The sequence below is a fragment of the Calypte anna genome, chromosome 19 (genome assembly GCF_003957555.1).
Source record: "Calypte anna isolate BGI_N300 chromosome 19, bCalAnn1_v1.p, whole genome shotgun sequence".
Taxonomy (NCBI): domain Eukaryota; kingdom Metazoa; phylum Chordata; class Aves; order Apodiformes; family Trochilidae; genus Calypte; species Calypte anna.
Window position 1 is genome coordinate 5,610,248 of NC_044264.1, and position 24,122 is coordinate 5,634,369.

At 39.8% G+C, this 24,122-nt stretch overlaps 1 protein-coding gene across 9 annotated transcripts in view; it reads right to left on the reverse strand.

The window, feature by feature from the left end:
* Nucleotides 1-24,122, reverse strand: part of CUX1 (cut like homeobox 1) — a 264,508-nt gene that overhangs the window by 118,927 nt on the left and 121,459 nt on the right. For all 9 annotated transcript variants that reach the window (XM_030462583.1, XM_030462581.1, XM_030462584.1 and 6 more), the window contains exons 5-8: nucleotides 15,615-15,752; nucleotides 12,981-13,104; nucleotides 10,653-10,729; nucleotides 9,795-9,861 (exon numbers count right to left, since the gene is read on the reverse strand). In XM_030462583.1, the coding sequence (XP_030318443.1) occupies nucleotides 9,795-9,861; nucleotides 10,653-10,729; nucleotides 12,981-13,104; nucleotides 15,615-15,752 (406 nt within the window). The remainder of the gene's footprint in view (nucleotides 1-9,794; nucleotides 9,862-10,652; nucleotides 10,730-12,980; nucleotides 13,105-15,614; nucleotides 15,753-24,122) is intronic.

Below are 24,122 nucleotides of genomic sequence, written 5' to 3' on the forward strand. Positions count from 1 at the left end.
GACTCAGTAATGTAGGGGTTAATTCAGACTGCTGTCGAATGCCCCAAGACTGTGCTCTGTTCATCAGAGCATTAAATCTGAAAGCTCAAGAGAGTAGTGCAGCCGTGCTGCAAGGGCTATGTTATAAAGTTCTGCATTAAAAATTCATATCCTAGGCTTGCCACAGTCCTCTGCTCTGGCTGAAAGGAGAGCTGGCGGGGAAATATTAGACACCCCACTGTCTTTCTGGCAATTGGAGACATTCCTCAACAAACAGCACCTCAGGAAGGGAATGAAAGGGCAAACAAACCGTGAAACAAATCAATGAGTTCAATTATCTCTCTCTCTCTCAGAAAGGAAACTTTTCATTTTTAAGGCTGTTTCATGAAATCTTTTAATGATGGCCCTGAACGAGGATGCTGGGCACTTTGGCTGCAAAAGCAGCTCTTTGGCAGTGCTTTTTATTTGTTTTACACAAGACAGAGATTCCCAAACACAGAGGGTGAAACAGAGAGCAGGGTATAGGAATCTTTCTGCAGAGCAACTCTACTTACCCTTTACATTACCGTGACCACGTGGGATAACAAGCTGTAGAAATTGTTCCCATTTTCCCTGAAGTGTCTTGAGCAAAGAGTGAATTTAGATTTATTAAGATGGTCAGTTCCTCCATGGTTAAGTTATGCACTCCTCACTGCTGGTTAAGGCTGCGTGCATTTCACAGCAATTTATGGCAACCCAACTGGTAGATGACACGGTTCACAATGATGGAAATGGGTGTCATATTTTTATGAAAGCCAGATGTGCCCCTCAGGTTATCTCTCTGATATAACCACTGTATTCAGGCAGGATAATAAACCCCGTAACATAAATGGGGAAATATACAGGAAATGAAACATCAGTAAATACAATTTCTTGAGGAAACCATGCAAAGAAAGCTACCTGTTTCACAAGCTTCCCCTGCAGCCCTGCTTAGCACCAATTGTAACAGAAAGATTCACTTCTCCCAGGGCTGAATTCTGAATCAATAGAAGGAAAAGGAAGAAAATGTAAGCCTTTGGAGAAAAGTTGCAGCTGCACTCCCTCTATATTTATTTTTTTTATATATATGTATACACACACACACATAAATATATACGAATATATATCCTTGTTAGTATAGTTGGAAACCAGACTGATTTTAATCCAGGTTACAAGTTCAACCATATGAATTCATCCAGGAGGAGGTGTAGGAGGGCAGGTTTATCATGTAGAAGGTGAAGTCCACAGGGAACTGAGAAGATTTATGCCTGGTAGCCAGCACAAAACAAATCAAGTCCAGACTGGCCTAAAGCCCCCTCACAAATAAAAAAACTCTTTTGGGGGGGTGGAAAAAAATAGACTATTCAGTTGAAAGTTCATTAGTTAGATGGGAAGAATGAAGACAGGTTATATAGCTGGCAATCACAAGTCACCAAAGATCATCTATTACATGCCACTGAAATACTGCTACAAAACATTAGTCACCCTAAGGCAGGGCTTCAGTCAAATTTTTTTTTGATTCAAAATGTATTACTAACAGACATTTAAAACTTGCAAGCAAAGTTCAGTCAGTTAGGGTTTATTTCTTCTATCCAGTGATTTGATTTCTGTGTTCTGATCCTTGCTGTAATGCAGGTTGCCCTCTGTGTCCCTGACACATCTCCCTATGACTCAGTTTCTCAACATGTTAAAAAAATGGGAGGCAAGGTGGTCACACACACAGAATGAAAGGCTTTGCTCTGCTCTGCTCCTGCAGAAATAAACTAGATAAACATCAAGGGTTAGTAATATCAGCCTTACAGGACTGTAAATGCATTTGTTTATTTATTGCTTTGCATGAATGCTAATTAAGTTATTAACAGGCCTCCGTGCTGTCTATTCTTTTTCTTGGTTTTATGTCTGCACTATCGTGTCTCATCCCTTCTGCTCCACAAGCTGGCCAACAGCCTTCTCTTCCAAATTCCTGAATTCGTGCTCAGTCCTGATTCCCAACTCCTTATGTTTAGGATTCTCAGTTTCTTATTCAAAGATAATATTTTTTAACACTTATTGAAACATATTTTTTAAAAAATTCATCAAGAAAACAAGATTTGATTCCATCATTTCAGAGATGTTCTGTGATGCAAAACTACAATCCCACATGGCATTATTGTCTTTCAGTTGAGATCAGAGGATATGTAAATGAGTCAGTATTTCTTAGGACCCATTAAGTGATGTCTCCAGGCTGATTAGAAGGGGCTGAACCAACAGGACACGTTCCTCTGACATCCACACACAGCACAGCTGACCTGCACACTGACCTGCTCCAACCTGCAACTGCTTCTTAGAGAAGTCTTTGAAATGTCACCATTTCTGAGCCACCATTTCATGGTCAGATTAGTGCCAAAATAGATAAAAGTCTGCAGACGAAAATCTTGCAGGGTGATGCCTGTACATAATGCCAACACAGACACTTCCCCTTCCAGCTCTGCATCTGCCATAGGATGGGAGGGTATGGGTTAAAATGGAAGTTCCATGAACTTCCATTCTCCTTCAGGACAGCCATCTCTTTCCATCAAATGATGGAGCACAACACACACTGGGTGACTCATTTTTTCACCAGCAGTGCTGTCGTGTGGGAGTGGGGAAAGCAGCTGGAATCCAGCTAGAGAGTACAAGCAGGGTTTCAAGTAAATGTCAGTAAAGAAAGCCCACATATTAAATGCATGGCTAGGTAGAGATGATTACTGCAGTAACTGCCAGTTTAACTTAGAGCCTGGTGGAGAGCTTTGCTTTGTGATTGGAAATAGGTAACCCTGTGTACTATAGAGGGCAGGTTCTGATTGAAAACAGATGAACCATTTGTTTCTGATGATTCAAGGATTTATCCTGATTGCCTTCCCCAGGATCCCAGCCCAGCAGTAGCTGTGCTGAAGGAACCACAGGAGAATCACATGCCCTCCTCAGTTTCATAGACAAGACCTCACAAGGAAGTGGTACCAAAATAATTGCTGCTTTGCTACTTTGTGTTCACCAAAAATGTGACTATCATAATTTTTAGACATCCATGAAGGGGCAATGTGAAAACCAAGCTCAGCTGACTGGGGCATGGAGACCCAAGGATTTTGTCCATCCTCAGGTGCAGATGTACCTTTGTGAGAAGGTTGCTCCTTCCCCATAACTCACCCCTTTTCTTCCTCATGAAGCCCTTCCAGAGTTCAGCTCTCAGAGAGAAAATGAGCTCTGTGGGAAGATGACTAGAGGACTGGGTTGCCATTTTGTCAGCCTCATGCTGGCAGGCTGGGACAGCAGGAATATGCTCATGGTCCTTCTGCTCAGTGGACAAAGGCCTGAAGAAGTCCAGCAAGAGCAAGTGAGGACAGACAGGGCAGGGATGCTTCTGCCCCTTCTGATTTCATCCACACCCATGCATCAAAGATGCTGCAGCCTCTGCCATGAGGTTTCATGGCCAGGAAGGAGCAGTGGTTGTAGCCATGGCCAGGAAGACCAACAGCATGGCTGGCACAGCAGTGCAAAACCCTTCCATGCAATACTTTGCATTTATTAAATGACTTCCACGTAAGGCTCTCATGTCAACCCAAGGTTATAGATAACAGGGTGATGACTAGAATATGCTGGAATACCCTAAGGCTATTTTTTTCTACTTTGGGCTGGTAAATGACACCAGCTTTTAGGCTATACTAGAAAAAGGAACTGAACAGTCTCACTCGAGGTTAAAAATAAACAACAAAAAAACCCCTTGAAAGGACATAGGGCACTTCTGTGCTGTCAAAAAGTTACATTAACTAATTGCAAGCATTACAAGTCTAACAAATAGAGACAACAGAGCCCAGCTACAGCACTAGCTCACACAAACACTAAGTACTCCATTTATATGGACTTGTCAGAAGTACACCCTTAGAAATAAAACCAAAAAAATTAAAAATATAATTCTGCTGATTTGTGGTTTATGATTCTCATGTCTGCATATTTCTGGACTTCAGCCAAGATCAGACTTGTTGTCTCTGAGCATTACACTTAACTCCTAGTGCCTCAGTTTCCCTACCCAAATGTAAGACTAGTTACAACATTTCCAAGCAAGCACTCAGTATTTCACAAACACAACCGTTTTACAGCAACACTGAAATTCACTCCCCACAGCATCCTATCTTGCAATTTTTCTGGTTTGACTCTAGGCTGAACCAGAAATTTGATGAAAAAGCCTGGTCTGCACATGGGCTTTCAAGCCCTATTTCACAAAAGAGCTTTAGAGCAAAATAAGAAGCAGATCTCCCAAGTATTTTCATACATCTTCATTTCTAGGTTTTTCAGCAGAATATTAATGTTCCAGAGTGACTTTCAACCAGTTAAGTTTTGCATAAAGCACAGGTTAAGATGTTAACAAACATTTTAAATTGCAAAATGCAGACAGAGCTTTTTGTAAGATTTAAGACGTTACTTTTTATCTTCCTCCTTTTTTCTTTGTTCTTAAAAATCGTTATTTCTCTGTAACATCTTCCTTGGTGTCTCATCTCCCCATTGCCACTACTCTGGGGGTTTCCCTGATGGCAGCAGAACTTGGAAGTTAAAGAGAAAAATCTGTGACAGAAAGGGCCTATGAAGTTCTCCATCTCCTGTTTTTTAGGGAAATCCCTTTAAATATAGCAATACTTCCAGAGAGGAGCATTAGAAGTTAATGACTCATCAAAAGAACAGGAAATAGGAAACTTTAAGACCTTAAAGGCACAGCAAATAGAAGCCATTTCATGTCATGTACAACACAACCACCCCAACTACAGTATTTCATGCTCAGTGGGGGGAAGCAGCTTTTGAGACCATCTATCACAGTAATTATGTGATGCTGGAGGGAGCAGGACTTTATTTTTTATTTAGTTTGACCCTGAGCACTGTCAAAAAGAAAGACTACAAACATTTGAGAAGTGATATATTGGTACTCGCCAGCACTTAAACAGGAAAGATTTGTTAAGAAAATATAAAGTAAATAATTCATAAGCCAAATTCAATTCTCAGTATATGCTGGGAATGATGCCCCTGAAGTCCAAGTGAACTGAGATTTGCCCCAATGTAACAGGAGGTTTCACATGATTACTTGAACTCCAATTCCATCACATAACTTTAGGCAGAAATAATTATTCATGAATTTTCTGAAACTACTGGTCCTCTGTCCTTGAGCCTACACCTTCTCTTCTTCCCATGCAGGAAGCCATATCTTCAGAACTTTATTCTACACTGATTCTAGAAGAAAAGGTCCGTTCAATAATGAGTAGGAAGAAGAGAACCCTTAACCCTAAACAGCCAAAAAAGAGCCACTCCCTTCTGCTGTTGTGTTTTTGATGCATTATCTACAAAACCTCTACATAACCCCACAGCTGGAGACTCAAGTGTCTGTGAGCAGGTAACAGGAGGAGCAGCTGAAGCCCCTGGCAGCCCTCCTGCCTGCCTGACACCATCACCTCTCTCTGCCTCCCCACTCCCCATCTGTCACCCACCTGGGCAGATTACTTGAGGATTTCTTTTCAAGCAGGATTTATGGATTAAAATAGGCATATTTTTAATAGGCATGACTTTGTCCTCACATTCCTGAGCTTCTACCTACTTCTTCTATTAACTTGTGTTGTCATGATGTCATGCTGTAAACTCCTTAGGGTGGTTATGGTCCTTCTAAAAGACACATGGTGACCACTCTGATACCCAAGGTCTATGACCACAGCAAGAAAAGGAGTGTTAAATACTGGTATTTTTTTAGGTTGTCCTGTTCACTGCAGGAGGGTTGGACTAGATGATCATTTAAGGTCCCTTCCAATCCTAACTCTTCTATGAGATGGAAATCCTGTGTGTTACATTTTCCAGTTCAGGCCTAAAACAATGAATAAGTCTCCTTTACTGTAAAGCAGGGACCACTTGCAGATAGCACTTTCATCTCTTCATTTCCAGATTTACTTTTTATTAAAATGCAGTCCAGGATTAAAATAAGTCAGCTGGATCTATACAGTGGGGTAATTTGCAATATTGCACCAGTGTACAGTCTTAATGACACTATACCAATACCCCTTCTGTGTTACCCCTAGCAGTGCTGCCAAAAAACCCAATCATCAGTCTAATCTATGAACAGAGAATTCTCCTCTGCTTTATATACTGGAAGGCAACATATTTTCTACAGATTATTGAAAGCAGTTGTTTCAGGACGACTCCTAAATATGAAAACCTTCTCCACAGCATTTTCTATGCACGTGCTTTTAGAAGAACAACTGGGAGCAGAGCTGCTCTGACTGGCAACCTGAACTTGAAAGATTTTTTTCTGTGTGTTGTTTATTAAGGCTTTTTATTGGGAGGGGGCAGGAGGGGCAGTACCTAAAATCCTCACAAGACCAGTTAACATTTACTGGTGAAAATGCAGCATTTCAGTGAAATTCGATATTTTCTTTCTTCAAAGGCTGGGAGCCTCAGCCCACATGTTAACAGTAATGGAACAAGCCTACTGTATGTGCTACAAGGAAAGATCCTTTTCCAATTAGAATTCATTTAGGTTGGGGGAGAGGAGGAGCTGGAGCAAAGAGGTGGCTCTGGAATTGATCTAAACCTGGAATTCAACCACTCTGGCTGGGAGCATTAACCACCCAGCTGGGAATCCCAAACACTTCCTCGGATGCTGCAGAGAACCAGAAGTGAAAGAGCAATGTTAGCAAGAAGAGTTTGTCCCTGGAAACCTGAGGAAATGCATACAAGAATGTGTCTTTTTTCCACAGAGGATAATAATAATAATAATAATAATAATAATAATAATAATAAAAAAGTCTGGTGCACTAGGAAAAAAACCCAACATTCTTTAATTTTCCTGAAACTCGAGTCTGAGTTTGCTTTTCAGTTCCAGCTCCAATAGAATCTCCAGATCAAACTCATTAGTGGTGCTTAAATCCAGGTTTGCTGACAGAAATGTGTGGGGCAACAAACAAAATCAGTATCAGGCCTCAAAAGAGGATGTGCCTCTTTAATTGAAAAAGGCAGAGTAATCATTCATTTATTTAACCCAGAGATGATTATAATCTGAAAACCTTGAAATCCTCTTACACAACAACTGTTTTGGCAAGCCCCTCTGTGTTCCAACAAATATTAAACTGTGCTTGCCATTTGTCTAAGGAATCTTGTATTAATAAACATGAAGAAGAACACTTTTACCTCCCACACTCAATGACAGAAGAAAACAAAGACCAGCTGTATTCATCAATGGATCCTTGTTCTGCACATAAAGGCTAATTACATTTTACTTCAAGCCTACACATGGAAAACTTTGCTGCTGCCATCTTGTCAAATTCAGCTTCTGATATTCCAGCTGACAGACTGCAGTGACTGCACATAATAAACTTCTTTTTGTCATTAACACCTTCAGCACCCTGCACATGGGGTCTCTGTGGGACACAGGGAGCAGGGGAAGGGGCAGCACCTCCTGTCCCACTGTACCCACATCACTTGCTCACAGGCAAAGGGAGTTTTGCAAACTGGGACAAGAGAAATTAATTTGACTGAAGGTTTTGCTGTCAGCAACTGATGCCATTTGAAGATACCTTGCTAGCACTAAGTTTGGATGGCACTTCTGTACCTCACTTCGCATGCAGTACTTTGAACAGGGACATTTTGAAAAGATAAACAAATTGACATACTGATTTCCAACTTTAAGATCACAACAACCAGTCCCTAGGACAAAACCCAGACTCCTTAATGATGATACTGAAGACTTCTTACTGTGTATTTCTTTTACATCTTTTTTGTTCTTGTTTGAAGGATTTTCAAAGTTACCAAGAGTTGAAAAGACAGCTTTATTCCAAAACTGAAAATCTTAAAAGTACTGTTAGCTTTAAAAAATTGACAATTATCTTTTTTTTCCTGAAGGCATTCCAATTCATCTGCATCAAATAAGTGTCTGTAAAACTAACAATTCTGGCCTAAGATAAAAATCACATGTTTTTAAAACAAAATTAAAATTGGCAATACAAGTAGCTTTTCAGACTTAGATCAAAAGAGGGTTTCTTTTTAGAAAAGAATCAAACTGTCTTTCCCTATTTTTATTGGTGTTTTTTCAACATTTCTCCCAGCTTTTACAATTAAAATAGATGACTCAATTTCACTGACTACATTCAGTTCCCTTTTCATGTTTTTTTACATTTCCATATTGCAAAATTGGGGCTACATCCACCACAGATGACTGTTGTTATGCAAGAACTATTCCTGCCATAAATATCCAAAACAATGATAAAACATTTCTGGTGTTATTAGGTCCTACAAGTTTGTTTTCACAGTACATTAGGTTGGGAGACAAAGTACATGCTTAATGTCTGCTTCAGGATTCATCTCTATGATCACTATATTCCAGACCCAGCTTTCAGAATCCTTCTGCTACAGAACACAATAAACTTCTTGTTAGTGCAGATGCTACTAATTTTATGTAAATTCTGTATGTATTAGGCAAGAATCATATTTGACATCACATGAAAATATTTTTGCATAAATCTCTCTGAAAGAATGAAACACATTAAAAATGCAAACAAATTGTTCAGAGTACATCTTTTGCCTGGTATAAGATAGATTACAATACTCAGGGAAATAGTGTTAAAAAATAAAGCAAACACTCTGCAAATAAAAGCAACAAAAAGGGTGAGGAGTTATTAGGTTCAGTTCCTACAGTGGCTGAGTCCTGATCTCTGACTGTTCCTACAGAAGCAACTGCAAGACAAAATAACAGCACCAGAGCTGCCAGCATCAGTTATCAGCAGGAAAAAAAAGAAAAAGCAACCTGCAGTAATTTAGGGCTCCATCAGAAACATTATTAGTATGCAGCTCCTAGAGAAGGATGAAATCAATGAGGGAACAAAAATACTTTTGATCACCTTATATGGAACTCAAAGGGAACTGGACTCCCAGAACAAAAACAAAATTTACCTAAAAGAAATCATCCTGAATGAGGTGAAAGGTGTTTCAACTCCAAGCAAATAATTCTTAATGACTATGGACTGAAGTCTGCAAGCTGTGGGATACGGGCAGTGGGCACAGGGATGTGATGTGCATCTTCCAACCCTTGCCCTTACAGCAAGCCAGGGACACCCATCTGAAATTCTTCTTTCCCACCCCATTTTCAGACACAGAAGTGACTCCTTGGGCTTAATACTGCTGATAAGAATTCCTCATTGCTAACTTTCCTGAAATATGAAGGGTTCAGAGAAAACCAGAACAAGTCTGTCTCTCTTTTGCTGTTTCCTGCACTAATTGTTAATAAAACCAGGGAATAATTGAAAACAGTAGCCATTAAGAAGACAAGAATATGTATTTTTGAGAATACCTTTGTTTCACTTGAAAGGAAGAAAAAAGCTACTTACTGTAATTTGGGGTGAATTTGACAGAGTGATGACTGCTACCCCAAAAGCAGAAACAAGCATGGTGCCTAACAGTGCAGCAGAAATCTTTTGCTAAGATTGGAAGATCACAGTAAATAACTTATATCTAAAATTGCCCTCTTTCAAAAAATGAGACATAGTATAAGAGATACAAAGTAGAGGCAGCAGCACCTGAGAATGAAACCAGGAATGGAGCAGCATGTGTGCCAGAAAAAGTGTCTTGTTGAGTGGAAGAAAATATGAAAACTAATAATCTCTCTCTAGGAGGCCAAATTATGACCAAATTATGCTTTCCAACAAATCTGGACTCCCAAACCTCTTTCATCTCGCCCGTCTCCAACAGACAGACACAAAACAAAAAAGCAGTGATACCCTGAAGGAAGACATAGAAAGAAAACAGTGAAATCTTACTTTGCAGTAGTTTCTTCATCATATTTTGTTTTCAGATCAAATAGTTCTGTTCTGGTTTTTTCCAAGGCTAAAAGGCATAAACATGAAGCATTACAGCACTGTAACAGCAGTGAAAAGCAAAAAGACTACTCCATTTTTTTTATTCAGCCATAAATAAAGCTGAATGCTTCCTGAAGAAAAATCCTTCACTTTATCTTTCTACCCAGGGAAACTATTATGACTTAGAAAAAAAAACATCTTTTGATTTTAAACAATATCTAATGGTATTTCTTTTACATTGCAAAAATAACCAGTTTGAGCTTAAGATAGACATAATTCATTTCTTAAGATGGCTAAACTGCTTATTTATTTGAAATATTTACTGCAGTAATTCAGGGAATAACATTTCTTACTTTCTCATAGTAAACAAAACCAAATGTATCCAGACCTGGAATCTTTCAATTTCAGAGATGAAAAGCAAAATTAATGGCAAGCAAGTCATAGCAACAGGCAAGACACACTGGTAGAAAATGGGTACAGACTGAACCCAGATCACTATATATATATTTATCATAGTTCAGAAATGTGTGAAACAAGAGCAAAACACAACATGGATGAAAAATTCCATGGACTGCTTGAATTGCAGGCATGCTCTAGTACTGTGTGTGCTTTGTGCCTGGGCTTGTCAATAGACTGTCTGCAAAACAAGCATTCCCTTAAGTTGTAAGCCCCAAAGAAGCTCCATTTCACAAAGCACTTTCAAGCTCTATTGGATCTCTCTGCAAAGAGCTGGTTCACACACAGTCCTGACACATTCCATGATCTCTATCCTCTGACCTCCAGCCTGATCATTGGTATAGGTCAGAAGAGATGCCAAACCTGTTTGCAAAGCTTGAACTTTGTGTTCGGCCTCCTCCAGCTTCGAGGCTGTCGACATCTGTGTCTCCTGCAATTTTCTGTAAAGGGAAGAGGAGAGGTGAGAAGAGAGCTTGTAATCATGTTAAACAACTTATCTGTATTTTGCAAATTTGGAACAGAGAGTGATTAAATGTCTCAGCTGTAATCAGACAACTGACAACACCACACAGACTACAAGGTGCTTCAACGGGACCCGTAAATCACCTCACATTGCAATAGTGTTCATGGTTTGCAGTCCTACTTATTAAAATTTTAACAGTGTAGCCACCTCATAACATAAGCTGTGAACATTATACAAGAGTTGACTGCTATATAAATGACAACTTTAGTGGAAGGTTTTCTTGAGTATCATTTGTTTTGGAAATGTCACCCGCATTAAGAAATTTGTCACCAAGCACCCTCTGTTGTACAAAGTTAGTACAAGAATGATACATTTCCATTTTACTGTCATAATGAAGAAATCTGTTGCCATTGCTGATACACTGAATAGCAGCTGCTTCGTCAGAGCTGAAATGGATGCCAAATGCAATAATATTATTAGCTGCTCTTTAAAAAAAAACACCCATATTTCAAAACAAATCTCACGTTGATATTTTCTATATAACATGAGCAAACTTTTAATATGCTCACATTTCTTATGTCCTCAGGCAATGTTTTTTTTTTTGTTTGTGTCAGTTATATACATTTTAACATCATCTGGCCAGTCATACAACACTGTTTGCTACAGGAGTTATGGAACTCATCTTTGAAAGGGAGTTGCTCCAACATCTCCCAGGAGCTTTTTACAACACTGCTTTTAAGATATTCTACAGATTTTAGAATTGTGAAATGACTTAAGAAACCACCAGCATCCTACTTGCACTCCACAAGGTGCATAGATTTATTTTCCAACATTGCTTACCAGGTTAATAACAATTTACAGACAGAAACATACACCAGTTCCCTTCACACCAAATTAAAACCACTGAGAACTCAAACCCTCTCTTATACATTCATTTTTGTTACTTGCATTACATGACTTGCTGGTTTATTTTTTAAGCATATCTAATTTGTTCTTGTTAGAGTCACCACTTATATGCTACTTATCAAAAAGTAACTACAGATATTGATGAATTTTAAAAAAGCTTTGCATTCACCAGTAGATTCTAAACCCTCAGGCCTGAATTTAAGTAACCAACCCACCAACTAACCAGCTCACATAAACTGATGGACTTCCACACTAAGTTGAACATTTTATAGCTTCACTGTTACTGTTCCATGAGAGTAACAAGTTCTCAAGTAGGGAATGCAGTCTGACAGAACTACTTCTTAAGACCTTGGTCTTGTCATGCCTGATTTGCTTGCCCACTAACCTACAAGACTCAAACATTTCCTTCTCCTTTGGAAAAGGCTGGAAACACATCCAAGAGGCTTCCAAAAAATCACTTCTCAATAAAATACTTCTTAATTTTGATATGTTGGAATATGCAAAACTTTTTAGGATAATTCAGGAAAACAGTCCCCCCCTTTACACTCATAGGAGCAGAGGTGGCACATCTTTTACCCAGGCTCTTGGGTAAATGCATCCAAGGGCCTTCCAAAAAATCACTGACAAGTAATAAAATACTTCTTAAATTTGGTATGTTGGAATATACAAAACTTTTTAGGATAATTCAGGAACACAGTCCCCCCTTTTAGACTCATAGGAACAAAGGTGGCACATCTTTTACCCAGGCTCTTGGGTAAATGCATCCAAGAGGCTTCCAAAAAAGCACAGACAAATAATAAAATACTTCTCAATTTTGATATATTGGAATATGCAAAAAAATTTAGGGTAATTCAGGAACACAGTCCCCTCCTTTACACTCTTAGGAGGAGAAGTGACACATCTTTTACCCAGGCTTTTATCTGGAACAGCTCAGGGTTGTACAGCTTGCACAATGGCACTGTGACACACAGAGCAGACCGAGTCACACTGTCGGCTAAGGGAGGAAGATTAGTGTCACAGAGGACAATACAGCTACTGAAGAATAAAAGCAGGTTTCCAGCCTTCTGAACATGACACCCCACACACACCACTATGGCAAAGAAACAATCTGTCCTTGTTTTACTTCCACACTTTCAGGGCAGTTTTGCTGTGCAAAGTTGAGTATCAAATGATTCCATGTCAAAAACACAAAAATCACCAGAATCAGTCAACATATGAGCTGTCTCAGGACACTGAAGAGAGAGTCCTGGTCGGGAAGATTAAAGAGAAAACTGCATCTCTCCTTCTCTAGAATACCTGTAGATGCACCCATGCACACTCACCTCTCCTTCTCTGCAAAATCATTTTGTAACTTTTGTTCTTTTTCAAGGGCTATGTTCTCCGCTTGGTTCTTCAGGGTCTGTTCATATTCTCGGATTTTCTCTTTCAGTGCTTTTATTGTAACCTCTACAGAAAAACAATAGGGAGGAATGAGTTTACACAGCTCCACGTGGTTCCACAACACAAGGCTCTCTTTACCCTGTAGGCTCAGTGTGTTTTAAACTTTAGCTCTTCAACTCTGACACAAAATCAATGGATATGAGTCCCTTTGGAGACCTTTTACTCCCTAAATGTTAAATTGAACTTTAAGTGTTTAGGTTGAGAAGGATCAATGGAGTTTGCTGGAAAGCAGAAGGAAGAAGTTTCCTCCAACATGACTTTTTAAAAAAAAGAAGGGGAAAAAAAAAATCAATTGTAAAATATAATATCACCTTATTGACTAGTCTCAAATTACCTTGATAAAGTCCCAGTGTAGGTTTAGTATGTAGGTTTAATTCTTATAACTGTGCTCATGTAAAAAGAGGCAGTTTTACTATGGTCCATGCACAGATGCAATCTAACACTAACTGAACACATATCTGGGATACAGCTACATTCTGCTTCAGGACTGATGAAAAAAAAGGCAGTTAAGATTTAACTGCTATATTAACAGTAGATCAGACTCAACAGACACTCTGGAGCCCTTCATATTCAAGTTGCTCTAACTGCCTTGTCATCAACACTTGGCTTTATGCACAAGCATGAACTATTATAATTTTCTGAGGGCACTTGTAGACCTTCCAGGGAATTTGGAGAAACCCTTCTCTCAGGCAGAAACTATCTTGTATTTACTGTGCTTGGTAATGGATGAGAGAAGATGCATAAACCTGAAGAGTTGTGGTGCAGCCTCTGATGGACAGGATCTTCTTTGATCCCACCCACAGGAAAGGGCTGAGTCCTCATAGGGTTCAGAAGAGGAAAAGCAGGACATTCACCAGAGTGTGCTTTGTAACAATGATGGAATTTGGAAAAAGCCTTAGACTGCCAGAAGACTCAGAGCTAGCAATACATCTCAATGTACTTACACAGAAATGCAGTGCTTTAAAGACAGCAGCTTATTGCCAGATGCCATTATCAGTGCTTTAGGAGAAAAATATCTTTAGACATTAAAAAAAGTTTCTTGTTCTGCAGAAACATCATAGAAAGAGAAGCTCTCTATGAAAGTAAAATCTATGGACTTCAGGGAAAAATCTCAATAATATCACACAAAATCATGCATAATCCTTTTTAAGTCTAGACTTGGAAGACTTGACTAGAGAGCAGTAAAGCCACAGCTGACCATGTCATCAGCTGGCAAGGGGTCTGGGAATTACACCAAAGGCAGCTTGGGTGACTGTGACCACAAAAAAAAGAGTGGGAAGAGTGGTAAAGCTAATTATCAGCTGCTTTAGAATGAAGGAATAGGATTCTGCTAGCCATGCAAAAATCAGAGGAGGCTCATTACTGAGTAATGAAAAGGACATGAAAAGGACATGTCTCTTTTTTTTTTGTAAGCAAAGGGAAATTCTTCCTTGAGATCTGGGAAGTAATACAAATTCTGATCTTTTCCTGAATAAGCAAAGGATGCTCCTTCACATGGACAAAAGAACATACAAACAATGTACTCTCTGTACTGGAGACATCTTCATTAGAGGTATTTTCAGACAGAAATCTGCTAAATTGTCCAGGCATATGGAGAAACAGAGAGAGAAATAATCTCATGGAAATGCATATAGTTGCACCCTGATAAAAGTCTGAATAATCATTTTAAAAGGAAAAAAAGCTCCAAAAATTAATACAGTAAGTGCACAAGTATGGGGGAAGTAAGTGACTTTTGTAAGAAAAACTGGGTTTACCTTTAGGTACCTAACAACAGATGTGTTGGACAAGCAGGGTTGAATCCTCAACATTCCCTGAAGAGCCAAATACCTCCTTTACTGTTCAGGTCAGCTAAAATGTGTTGGCTGCTAATGTAGCCTTCAGATGTTACCCATTTTGCTGCAACAGTTCCATAATCTTTAAAATCTCTTTTAAAATCTAAAATTTTTTAAAATAAAATCTCCATTTCACCAAATGCCTAGACAATTTACTTTCCTACCACCCAGAACTGAGTATCAAACAAGGAAATGAGAAATGTATAGGCCAGTAGGTGTACAACTGAGCAAATTTTGTTTCCTGATGTGGGAAAATTTCTTCTGAAACTTCAACAATCTTAAAGACAACTGGCTTTAAATCTCACTGAGACATTCATGTATTTTCATGTACTCTGGTCTCATTAAAACTTACTTGACTAATTAAACAGTATTAGCTTGTATTTACATTGCTCTATGGATAGTCTCTAGAGTAATTATAAAGCATGCATGTTGAATTTATCCCAGTAGCACACTTCAGATTTGGATAAGGAAAAACTAAGTACAGAAAAAGTTCCTTCTGTGTATAAAGTACTGGATTCTTACGAGTGTCAATGTGTGCACAACCAGCACCCACACCCAGCTCGATGTCAGGGATGTGATTTTCAGGTAGTGCTGAAGACTCCAACAGAAATAAAACTGAATTTAATCAGTCTTCCAATTTATCAGCTTTTAATGCATACTGAAAAGAACACTTTTGCAACCTACCCTGATTTTTCACCTCGGCGAATTCTTTATTGTATTCCTCTAGAGTTTCCCTAAGTTTCTGGTTCTCTGTTTCAATGTCGTGCATACGTTGAACCTTCAGCTGAAGCTGCTGTCCCAAATCCAAGGCTGGAACCGGATCTGAAAAAGAAACAGTAAAATAAGACCTAAGATAACAGGAACATTTCAGCAACTCAAGCAGTTCAGAGCACAAGTGCCCTTTTTCTCTCTGTTAATACCCATTTTAAGTGCCAGTAAGGCTCTACACTTTGACTTATTATTCAGTCCTGTATGTTCCTCAGCCTTTATCCTACAACCTTCAAAAAATACAGTTCATTGTATCTATGTTACCCTTTAAACTGGGGCAGCTCTTCATCCTGAGTGAAGACAGTCATGGTGTGAAGGCATGTTAGAGTTAAGTTTCCAATTTTTGTTTGCAAAATGAGAATTTTTGAGTAAAAAGCAACCAAAGTGCATGTCTCACTAACAGTTAGTGTCCCTCACAGACCTCTGCTCCTGTAGAAATGAATTTCTGAAGCAAACTGTGCCCTCCTGCACAGCTGAGCTCAAAAAGGTTGTTTGATCATGGAGATCTGAGTTACACTTTTTGTAATTGACAGATCATTAATAACCTGAAATATTGTGTGGGTGTAAGTAATCCAATGAACCCTGGGGCTTGTGACTCTTGTTCCATCTTCTACTTAAACTACTAATCACACAGAAATTATCATGAATGTTCTCCCAGTATTAATTCTCTGATGTCTCTCCCCTTCTGCTAAAGAGAGTCCCTAGCACACACCTGACGTGTGCAGCTGGGATAATTTTTCTGGGACTTCTACCCAGTCAGAAAAGAAAAATGCTGCAGTCCAATGGACCTATAAAAAATTATTGAATACATTTCTGTTATGGGCGCCAGCATCTCTTGTGAAATGGCTACAAAGATTTAGTCTCCTGTTGAGGAATGCTAAACACCAAACTCAGTGGATCAACAACAGTATATATTAGGGAGTACACTTTATTTTCAACCACCACAGTCATTAATTTTTCAGACCACCCTCAGTTTCTGGAAACACATAATAAGTCTATTGTACCTCTGTTAACACATTAAGCATGAGCCTGGGTGTTTTTTCAATATGCCAGCGTTGTTCCATGGTTTATAAAAGAATAGTACTGGGTTATGTTGAGCTCAGAGACATTCTAAGTAGCAGCCTGCTGCATTTTGCTACTTTGGTTCTTCAACAGCTGATGGCATTACCCTGTTCATAATACAAAATCTAGGTTGCTTGTCATCTGTTCTCTGTACATACATAGTTTATGACTACATAGCTTTTTCATTTATGCTTTTTAGGCCAAATACTTTTCGTTATTATTATCTGTAATAAAATATTTATAATAAATCAAACTTAAAATGTTATTGTGGCAGAGACAGGGGGGTACAGGTAAGGAATTAAATATAAAGCTTAAGTCACAGCAGTAGCACGAGTTAAAGGCCCTACAATATTTATGGATGATCCAATTAAGGCACGGGCTGTGACAACATCACCCTTCTCCCATGTAGGTCTGCTGACCTTTATCTGGGATGACCATTTTGTCACACTTGTGCAGCTCAGCAGTAAGGCTGGATTGTCTCAATCTATCTGTGTCTGAAATTGTTACATGAACAGCAAAAAACCTAACAAGCAGGCATCTTAAACATCAGCTATGATACTTGTAGAAAATGGTGCTAAAATGCTACCATGAAAGAAACTGAACTTTACAGAATCATAGGTGCACTTTTCCCCCCCTTGTTTTAAGGTGCCAGGGTTCCCACAGGAGGTATTTTTCTCCAAACATACAGGGCTATTTACATTTAAATCAACAAAGAATTAAAAGACAAAAATCAAATGGGCATTATAAAGTGAGTAATGACTAAACCTTTAGTCAAATTTGCAATCCCTGAGAAGCTTTATGTACAAAATGAAAATGCTTGCAATCTCATAATTATTCATCAGGACATGTATATTTAATTTAGCTCTATTAAAGGTTAATGTTCAAGTAGCAAAACAGTGGCAGAACAAACAAAATGTAAAAACAGTCTCTGTGCATTAAACTTCAAACTTTACTAGAGCCTATTTGAAGGACTAATGGCCTGCAGCCACTAAATACTGCTTTAGGACAATAATAATAAAAAAACATGGCTGAAGCACCTCTTAAGACTTAATTTTTATAAACTGCATTAAAGACAACTAATCATTGCCTGAAAATAAAATGACCAAGACATTTGGGCAAAGAGACAAATATTTCATTTCTCATGGCAAGCCCCAACTTGCTCTTTCATCTCAAGAAAACCCTAAATCCCTTGGTTTCTGAAGTATTTATAAATACCAGTTAATCTAAAACAAATATAAACCTTGCAGTTGGATTGGCTTTTTTCTTACCAGAGTGGAGTGGGTTTAAAAATAAATAAAAATACTCTCCTTTTCCCAACACATGCATGCATGAAAAAACATACCTTTTTATATTAACCAGACTTACAAAGTATGCTTCATGTCATTTAACAGCAGGTCACTGAATTTTTAAACAAGCAATGGACCAAAACTTTCAATTCATTACACAAACAGGCATCCACATTTTAAAAAAAAACCAAGTGGTACCAGTTTATGGAGAGAGGCAAAGAAGGAAATGCCTGTTCTGCAGTCTGTAAAAGAGTAAAATCATCTCATTTAGCACTTAAGTGTGGAAAACCCATCACGAGTTCTCTTGGTTTTAAATTTCTCCAGCCTGCAAAAGTTCAGAATCCCTGCTGGGCACAAGATAAATTATGAAAAAATTGGCAAAAAGAATCTGCTCGTCCAGAACTTTAAAGGTGTTTAGAAAGATCTTTATTGCCCAGGTGTAAACTGAGATGTCTATTTTTATGCTAAATTTGGTGTATTTTTTCCTATCACTTCCTAGCCTGTTCTACCTTCATAACACACTTGTTGCAGACTATACCTACAAATAAACTCTCTGCACCACATATTCTGCAACCCAGCATGTCTGGATCCAGTTCCTGGTAAGGCTTTCTACAAGGTATCATACAAGAGAAATGAGCAGCCATATTTTTAACCCAAATATCTGCAAAGCCTCTCCTTGCCTTTACTGCCCAAGGAACTGGCTTTTTGGTGCTGTTGCACAAGCAGCCCCCTGAGCACATCCCTGTGCTCACCACAGTGACCACACCACACCAGTCCCCTGCAGATCAGCTTCTGTCCTCACAAAGGAGAGGATGAACACAGACATGAAAAAAAAATAATGTTACAAATGCAACAATTTTTATAGCACTTAATACTTCACATCACACAAGCTAATGCAACACAGCTGCAGGAACGTCCCTCAGACTGTTCTCACACCATATTCATGCCCTGATGAGAAATCTTTTTTTGAATAGCAGCACAGGAGAACCCATTTTTTTATGCTGCTGCTGCTTATGTACATAAATGTCTCTTGCAAACAATTTTAGAAGAAACACAAAGATGGATCTTGCCAAAACCCCACGACACGACTTAGCTACAGGCAGCACCTCACAACCCCACACTGCTCAGACCAAACCCAACTTTAACCCAGGAGCTACAAGGGCTATCAGTGACCAGCTGGCATTTCCAGCCAGTTTCGTTTTAAAAAAACAACAAAAACAAAACAACAAAACCCAAACCAACCAAAAAATAAAAACAAAAATCAAAAACTAAACACCATTCCTCCCTCATTGTGCAAGCTAGAAAAAAGACACGGATCTTAATAATTCAATATAAGTGTTTACACAAAGAGCACTGTGGGCATCGCTGCCCTCCCCTGTCATTAGGCAGGATGAATGCCCCCCCTTGTGAGCTGGGCTCCTGCAATGACATCACGCTCCTGCCTGCCTTACTTTTCGCCAGGGCACTCTAGGCTAATGTAATCATACGATTACATAATTAACCCAGCTGTCTCATTAAGAAAATCAACTGGAATTCAGGGCATAATTAGTCATACAGCAATTAGCATGCTGATGAGCAACTGATGAAAAGCTGTCTCGATATAGAGTATGCTGGGACCACCCTCGTTATTTAAGGAGGGGGGGGGTGGGGGGAAAAGAAAAAGCCCACCTCAGCTCAAGGAAAATCAGCTCGGTCTGGAAAGTTAATGTTTAAAACCCCTTGGCCCTGGTTGTTTTTGCTGGGGGAGGTGAGAAGCTGCCTCCCGAGCAGCTTCCTTCCAATTGCCGACTTGAACCTGTTCGCTAGCACGGGCCGAATGATGGAGGGACGGGCTGCGGGAGGAAAATTTGCCAAATGAAGTGGAAAAACTCTGTCATTGTTTAAATGTACAATTTACAGAGCACTGCGGCCAATTACCCTCTCTCTTCCCCATACATATATCTCCATTAGTCTTTAAGAACGCCGCCGCGGAGCGCTGCTCGGCGGAAAGTTTCTCCGAGCAAAAAAACCTCCTGCAAACCCAAACCCCACCTGGAAGCTGCTGCCGGGGGCCGGGTCGGGTCAAGCAGAGCCGGGTCGGGGCGAACCGGACCCGGGTTGCCCGAACCCCGCGGCGAGCACTGCCCGAGCGGCGCGGAGAGCGGCAACGCGCGGCCTGGATCGCGGCGGGAGGATCGGGGACGGAGCCGGTCCGGCCGTGCCGCGGGGGCCGGTGCTGTGCTGAGGCTGCTGGTACCACCTCCTCAGGCATCCACCAGGCGATGTGTGTGCTTGGGCAGGTGCTGTAATAACCCACGGTACCCGGTTCTTCCCTGCCCCAGGGCCAGCAAGGCCGGCTTCTTCTCTTTGCAAAGTTATGAGCATCTGGGATTTTAGAACGGAGCTCCTGAAAAGACTTTTCCAAAACAAAGGACTTCTCCTAAATCCCCTCTCCTCCCTTCCTCATTACAGGCCTGTAACAGTGGGAACATTAAGAAAGCAAGTTATGAAACAGGGCCAGAGCTACGGGGGCAATTAATATTTTATACCACTGGAAATGTGTTTCCTAAGGTTGAGATCTAAAAATAATTTGTGGAAGGCAACGCGTGTCTTTCAAGAAGCCTCTATTCCTCTTGCCTACACCACATTGTAAGCAAAGCCTTCTTAGCAATCGCTCACAAGAAACGCCCACACGAAATGATAAGGAAGGGGGGTGAGGGGGGGTGGGGAAAAAAAGAACCCAACACAACTCTATTGACGTGATTCAAGTTTTTTAAAAAGCCAGAGTTCAGCTCCGCTACGTTCGTCACGAAGTACAAGAAGTGTTTGACTTTCTAAATGCATCACTGCTCTTTGCAAAGAATGATTCTTTTGGAGGACGGGCTCTGGTTTACAGGCAGGAAGAGCAGAAGCTCTGTCAGCTTTTGATGCAGTTAAGTGCTTTCTTGGGAGGCTGCGTGTCTGAAAATAACCTGAAAGTACGTTTTAGAAAAAATAATAATTACATTGTAGCTTTTGAATATTCAAACACCTCACAGCATACTTAATTAATTCATTAATTATTCCCCAGAAATTTCAGGGGTAAATTGAAATAGCCTAGAGAGACTGAGACAAAGATTTCATGGAATAAATGATAGCTTTCCTCCTTTTCCCCTATGATTCTGCTAGCCCAGGGACAGAAGAGTTATAGCCGTAATTCTGTTTGAAACAAAGCTCATCATCTCTCCAACTCCTCACACTTCATAAAAAACATGAAAAGGTTCTTCCTTCAATCAAGAATTATACAGATTTTCCTGCTTCCCCATCCCACAGGAATGGAATCTCTCTCTTTTATTTTTTTTCCACTTTTTTAGTGTTCTCTCCTCACCCTCCTGTCATCAGAGCATTTTGGAAGGGCTGGATACCAGGGAATTCAAAGTGCCCACAAGAGGGTGGGGAACTCTCATTTTCCTTACTAGCAAAAAAAAAGCAGAATCCCAAATTCTGCTGGCCTCCATAGGACAATCCTGATGCTCCCCCTTGCTATGGGGACAGGGGGAAGTCCCAGCAAATCAGTGCCTTTCCTTCCCATGAATAATGTCAGAAGTTCTCTGTGGCAGCACTCTCCAGTGCTTCCAGGGTTAAGTGAAACAATTCAAGATGATATATAAGCAATTTGACCACAACTGCATAGATCCCTTTGCCAGAATGTGGTTCTTAGTTTTTGTGGGCTATTATTTTAAAACAACTTTTATTTATCTACCAGTTCTAGAATGGTTACTGCCAGGAAGATGCTTTGGCCCTGCCCCAGATGAAGCTCTACCCTAGTATCCAAAAAAAGGTAAATAAGGCAGACTAATTGACTGACTCTTCAGTGAATTACATTGCAGTTCCCTGTATTTTCAAGGAGTTACTAAAATAAATAATCAGAAAATTTTTAATATTAAAAAGTGGAGTATGCATAATAGGCAATACAATATTTTATCCCAACATGACAGCTGGAAAGGGACCTAATGAGTTACAGGAGGACCCACTGTAACTGCAAATGTTCCAGTTTGACTGTTCATATTCTTGTAGTGGCTGAAGACACTGGAATTTAGTGCTTGTACACTGAGTTCAGTGGAAAACAAGGACAATTACAGAAAACCACCTGTACTCTTAAGTTTCATTTCTCCTACTCTTGAGATTATAGAAACAAAAAAGAACCACAATGTTTTAAAGCATTTCTGCCCCAATCATCCCTTCTCCTAAAAGCATCTGAAGAGACTTAGCACTAAACTCTCCAAAAGCTGGGGTTAATTTTAATTCCAGTTTGTATTTCTGCAACAGAGAAAGGGGAAGTCCAATATTCCCCATCACAGCCACAATCTGCCTCTTTTGCTCTGAATATGCAGCACAGCTCCAGTCACCAGGGTTAGGGCTGCTCTAACTCCACTCCCTGAAGCAACAGCTTCCCCAGGGTGCTGCAGTTATCACCTCCAGGTGAACACAGGAGAGCCCCCAGGGATATCTTCTCTCTTATACTGAACATTCTTCCTGCTTCTGTTCATTGCATCCTTCCCCTTATCTGCACCTCCCCTCTTCCTTCCGTGCCTCCAGCCTACCAAGTCAAACAGGGCTTGACAACCACACAATAAATTTTTTAAAGTGTATGCTTTGGGGATATTTCATCCTTCCAATATTTATTCCAGCTTTTACAATGGAATTTGTCCAATTATTAATGCGATGAGAAAAATGAAAGGAAAAAAATATGTGATCAGACAAGTCCAATTTCAAGCCACATACTCAGGTAACAGCTATTTTTAGTTATTTTGACATGAGTTTCAAAACATAAGGATAAAGTGATAAATATGAAAGACAAGAATTTGCCAGGACTTTGCACTTCATCTGAAAATAACTGTGTAATGCTAAGAGAATGCCCTACCAGTGTGCATTCAGCCAGTACAGATCCAAAACTGTATTTTGTGCTGTGTCTGAATTCAGTCCCCAGAGGGAAGGGGGCTGAAGTGCTTATGAGCTCCTTCTACACTCCTCAGTGCAGGACTACCTGAAGGCTGGAGCAGCATCCCAGGTGATACAGAGCATTCTGGAAAATAAAACAGTAGCAACCACTGATCTGCCAAAATGCTGCTCAGCAGCTCCTGTCTGCAGCCTGGAGTTAAACTGTTCCTCTCACTCCACCTTGGATGTTACTTTATGCAGAAAAGTTTTGGGAAAATAACCACAAATCTACTGATTTTTTACTGTACTGAATTGTTTTCAAGACCCATATTCTAGAACTGGGGCATTTTTTGATGTTTATGCAACTTCAGTTTTTTACCCGATGGAAACGTGGTAGTGAAGCATCAAGAATTTTGCCTTCAGATGAGACCCCGTCACAGGCTAAATCACCACCTCCAGCCACAGGGATTTACTTCTTTTCACTAATTCAAGCATTAACTATACTCAATTTTGTGCTTAATTTTATCAGATTTTCAAGAGTGTTTACATTGATACCCTCCTGCTTTATCTGGGGGGGGAGTCTGCACTACTTCTGTTGATCATGAGCAAGTTCACTGTGCTTCCTTTCCTCCTTAGACTACTCACTGTAATATTGTTTTCTTGAGAAAAGACAGGTTATGAATATTTATTTCTCTTGTAAAGTTAGAGGCAGCAAAACTGTAAGGCTTTTCATTTTATGTGTCTGTCTTAAGTTTTATTCCAACATATTTTATTTGGAAAGCAGTGGCCATTCTGACACATATCATTAACAAACCAGGAAAGGCTTAAAATTTTTCATACCAAACATTTCTCAAAAATTGTCTGTGCTGTTCAGTCTTGATATACCAGAAACTCAGGGTGTACTATACGCTGATCTTGCTCTCTAGGTAGAGTTTTGCCAAACAATTAGTAATTAGGCCAATGAAGGGTGCTCTGTGCATCAACTTTTTCAAACTATCTTTTTAGTATTTTAATTTGGGATGTGCTTAACACAGTCCCTTGTAGTGAACCTCTTTTCCTTCTCCCCTCTTTATGTCTCTCCTAAATTTATATTCAACCAGCTTCCTTCTACAGGCACCAAAGTCTGGGTGTGCTTATGTTGCAATTTAAGCACAACAAGCAACTTCTAGGTCATCTG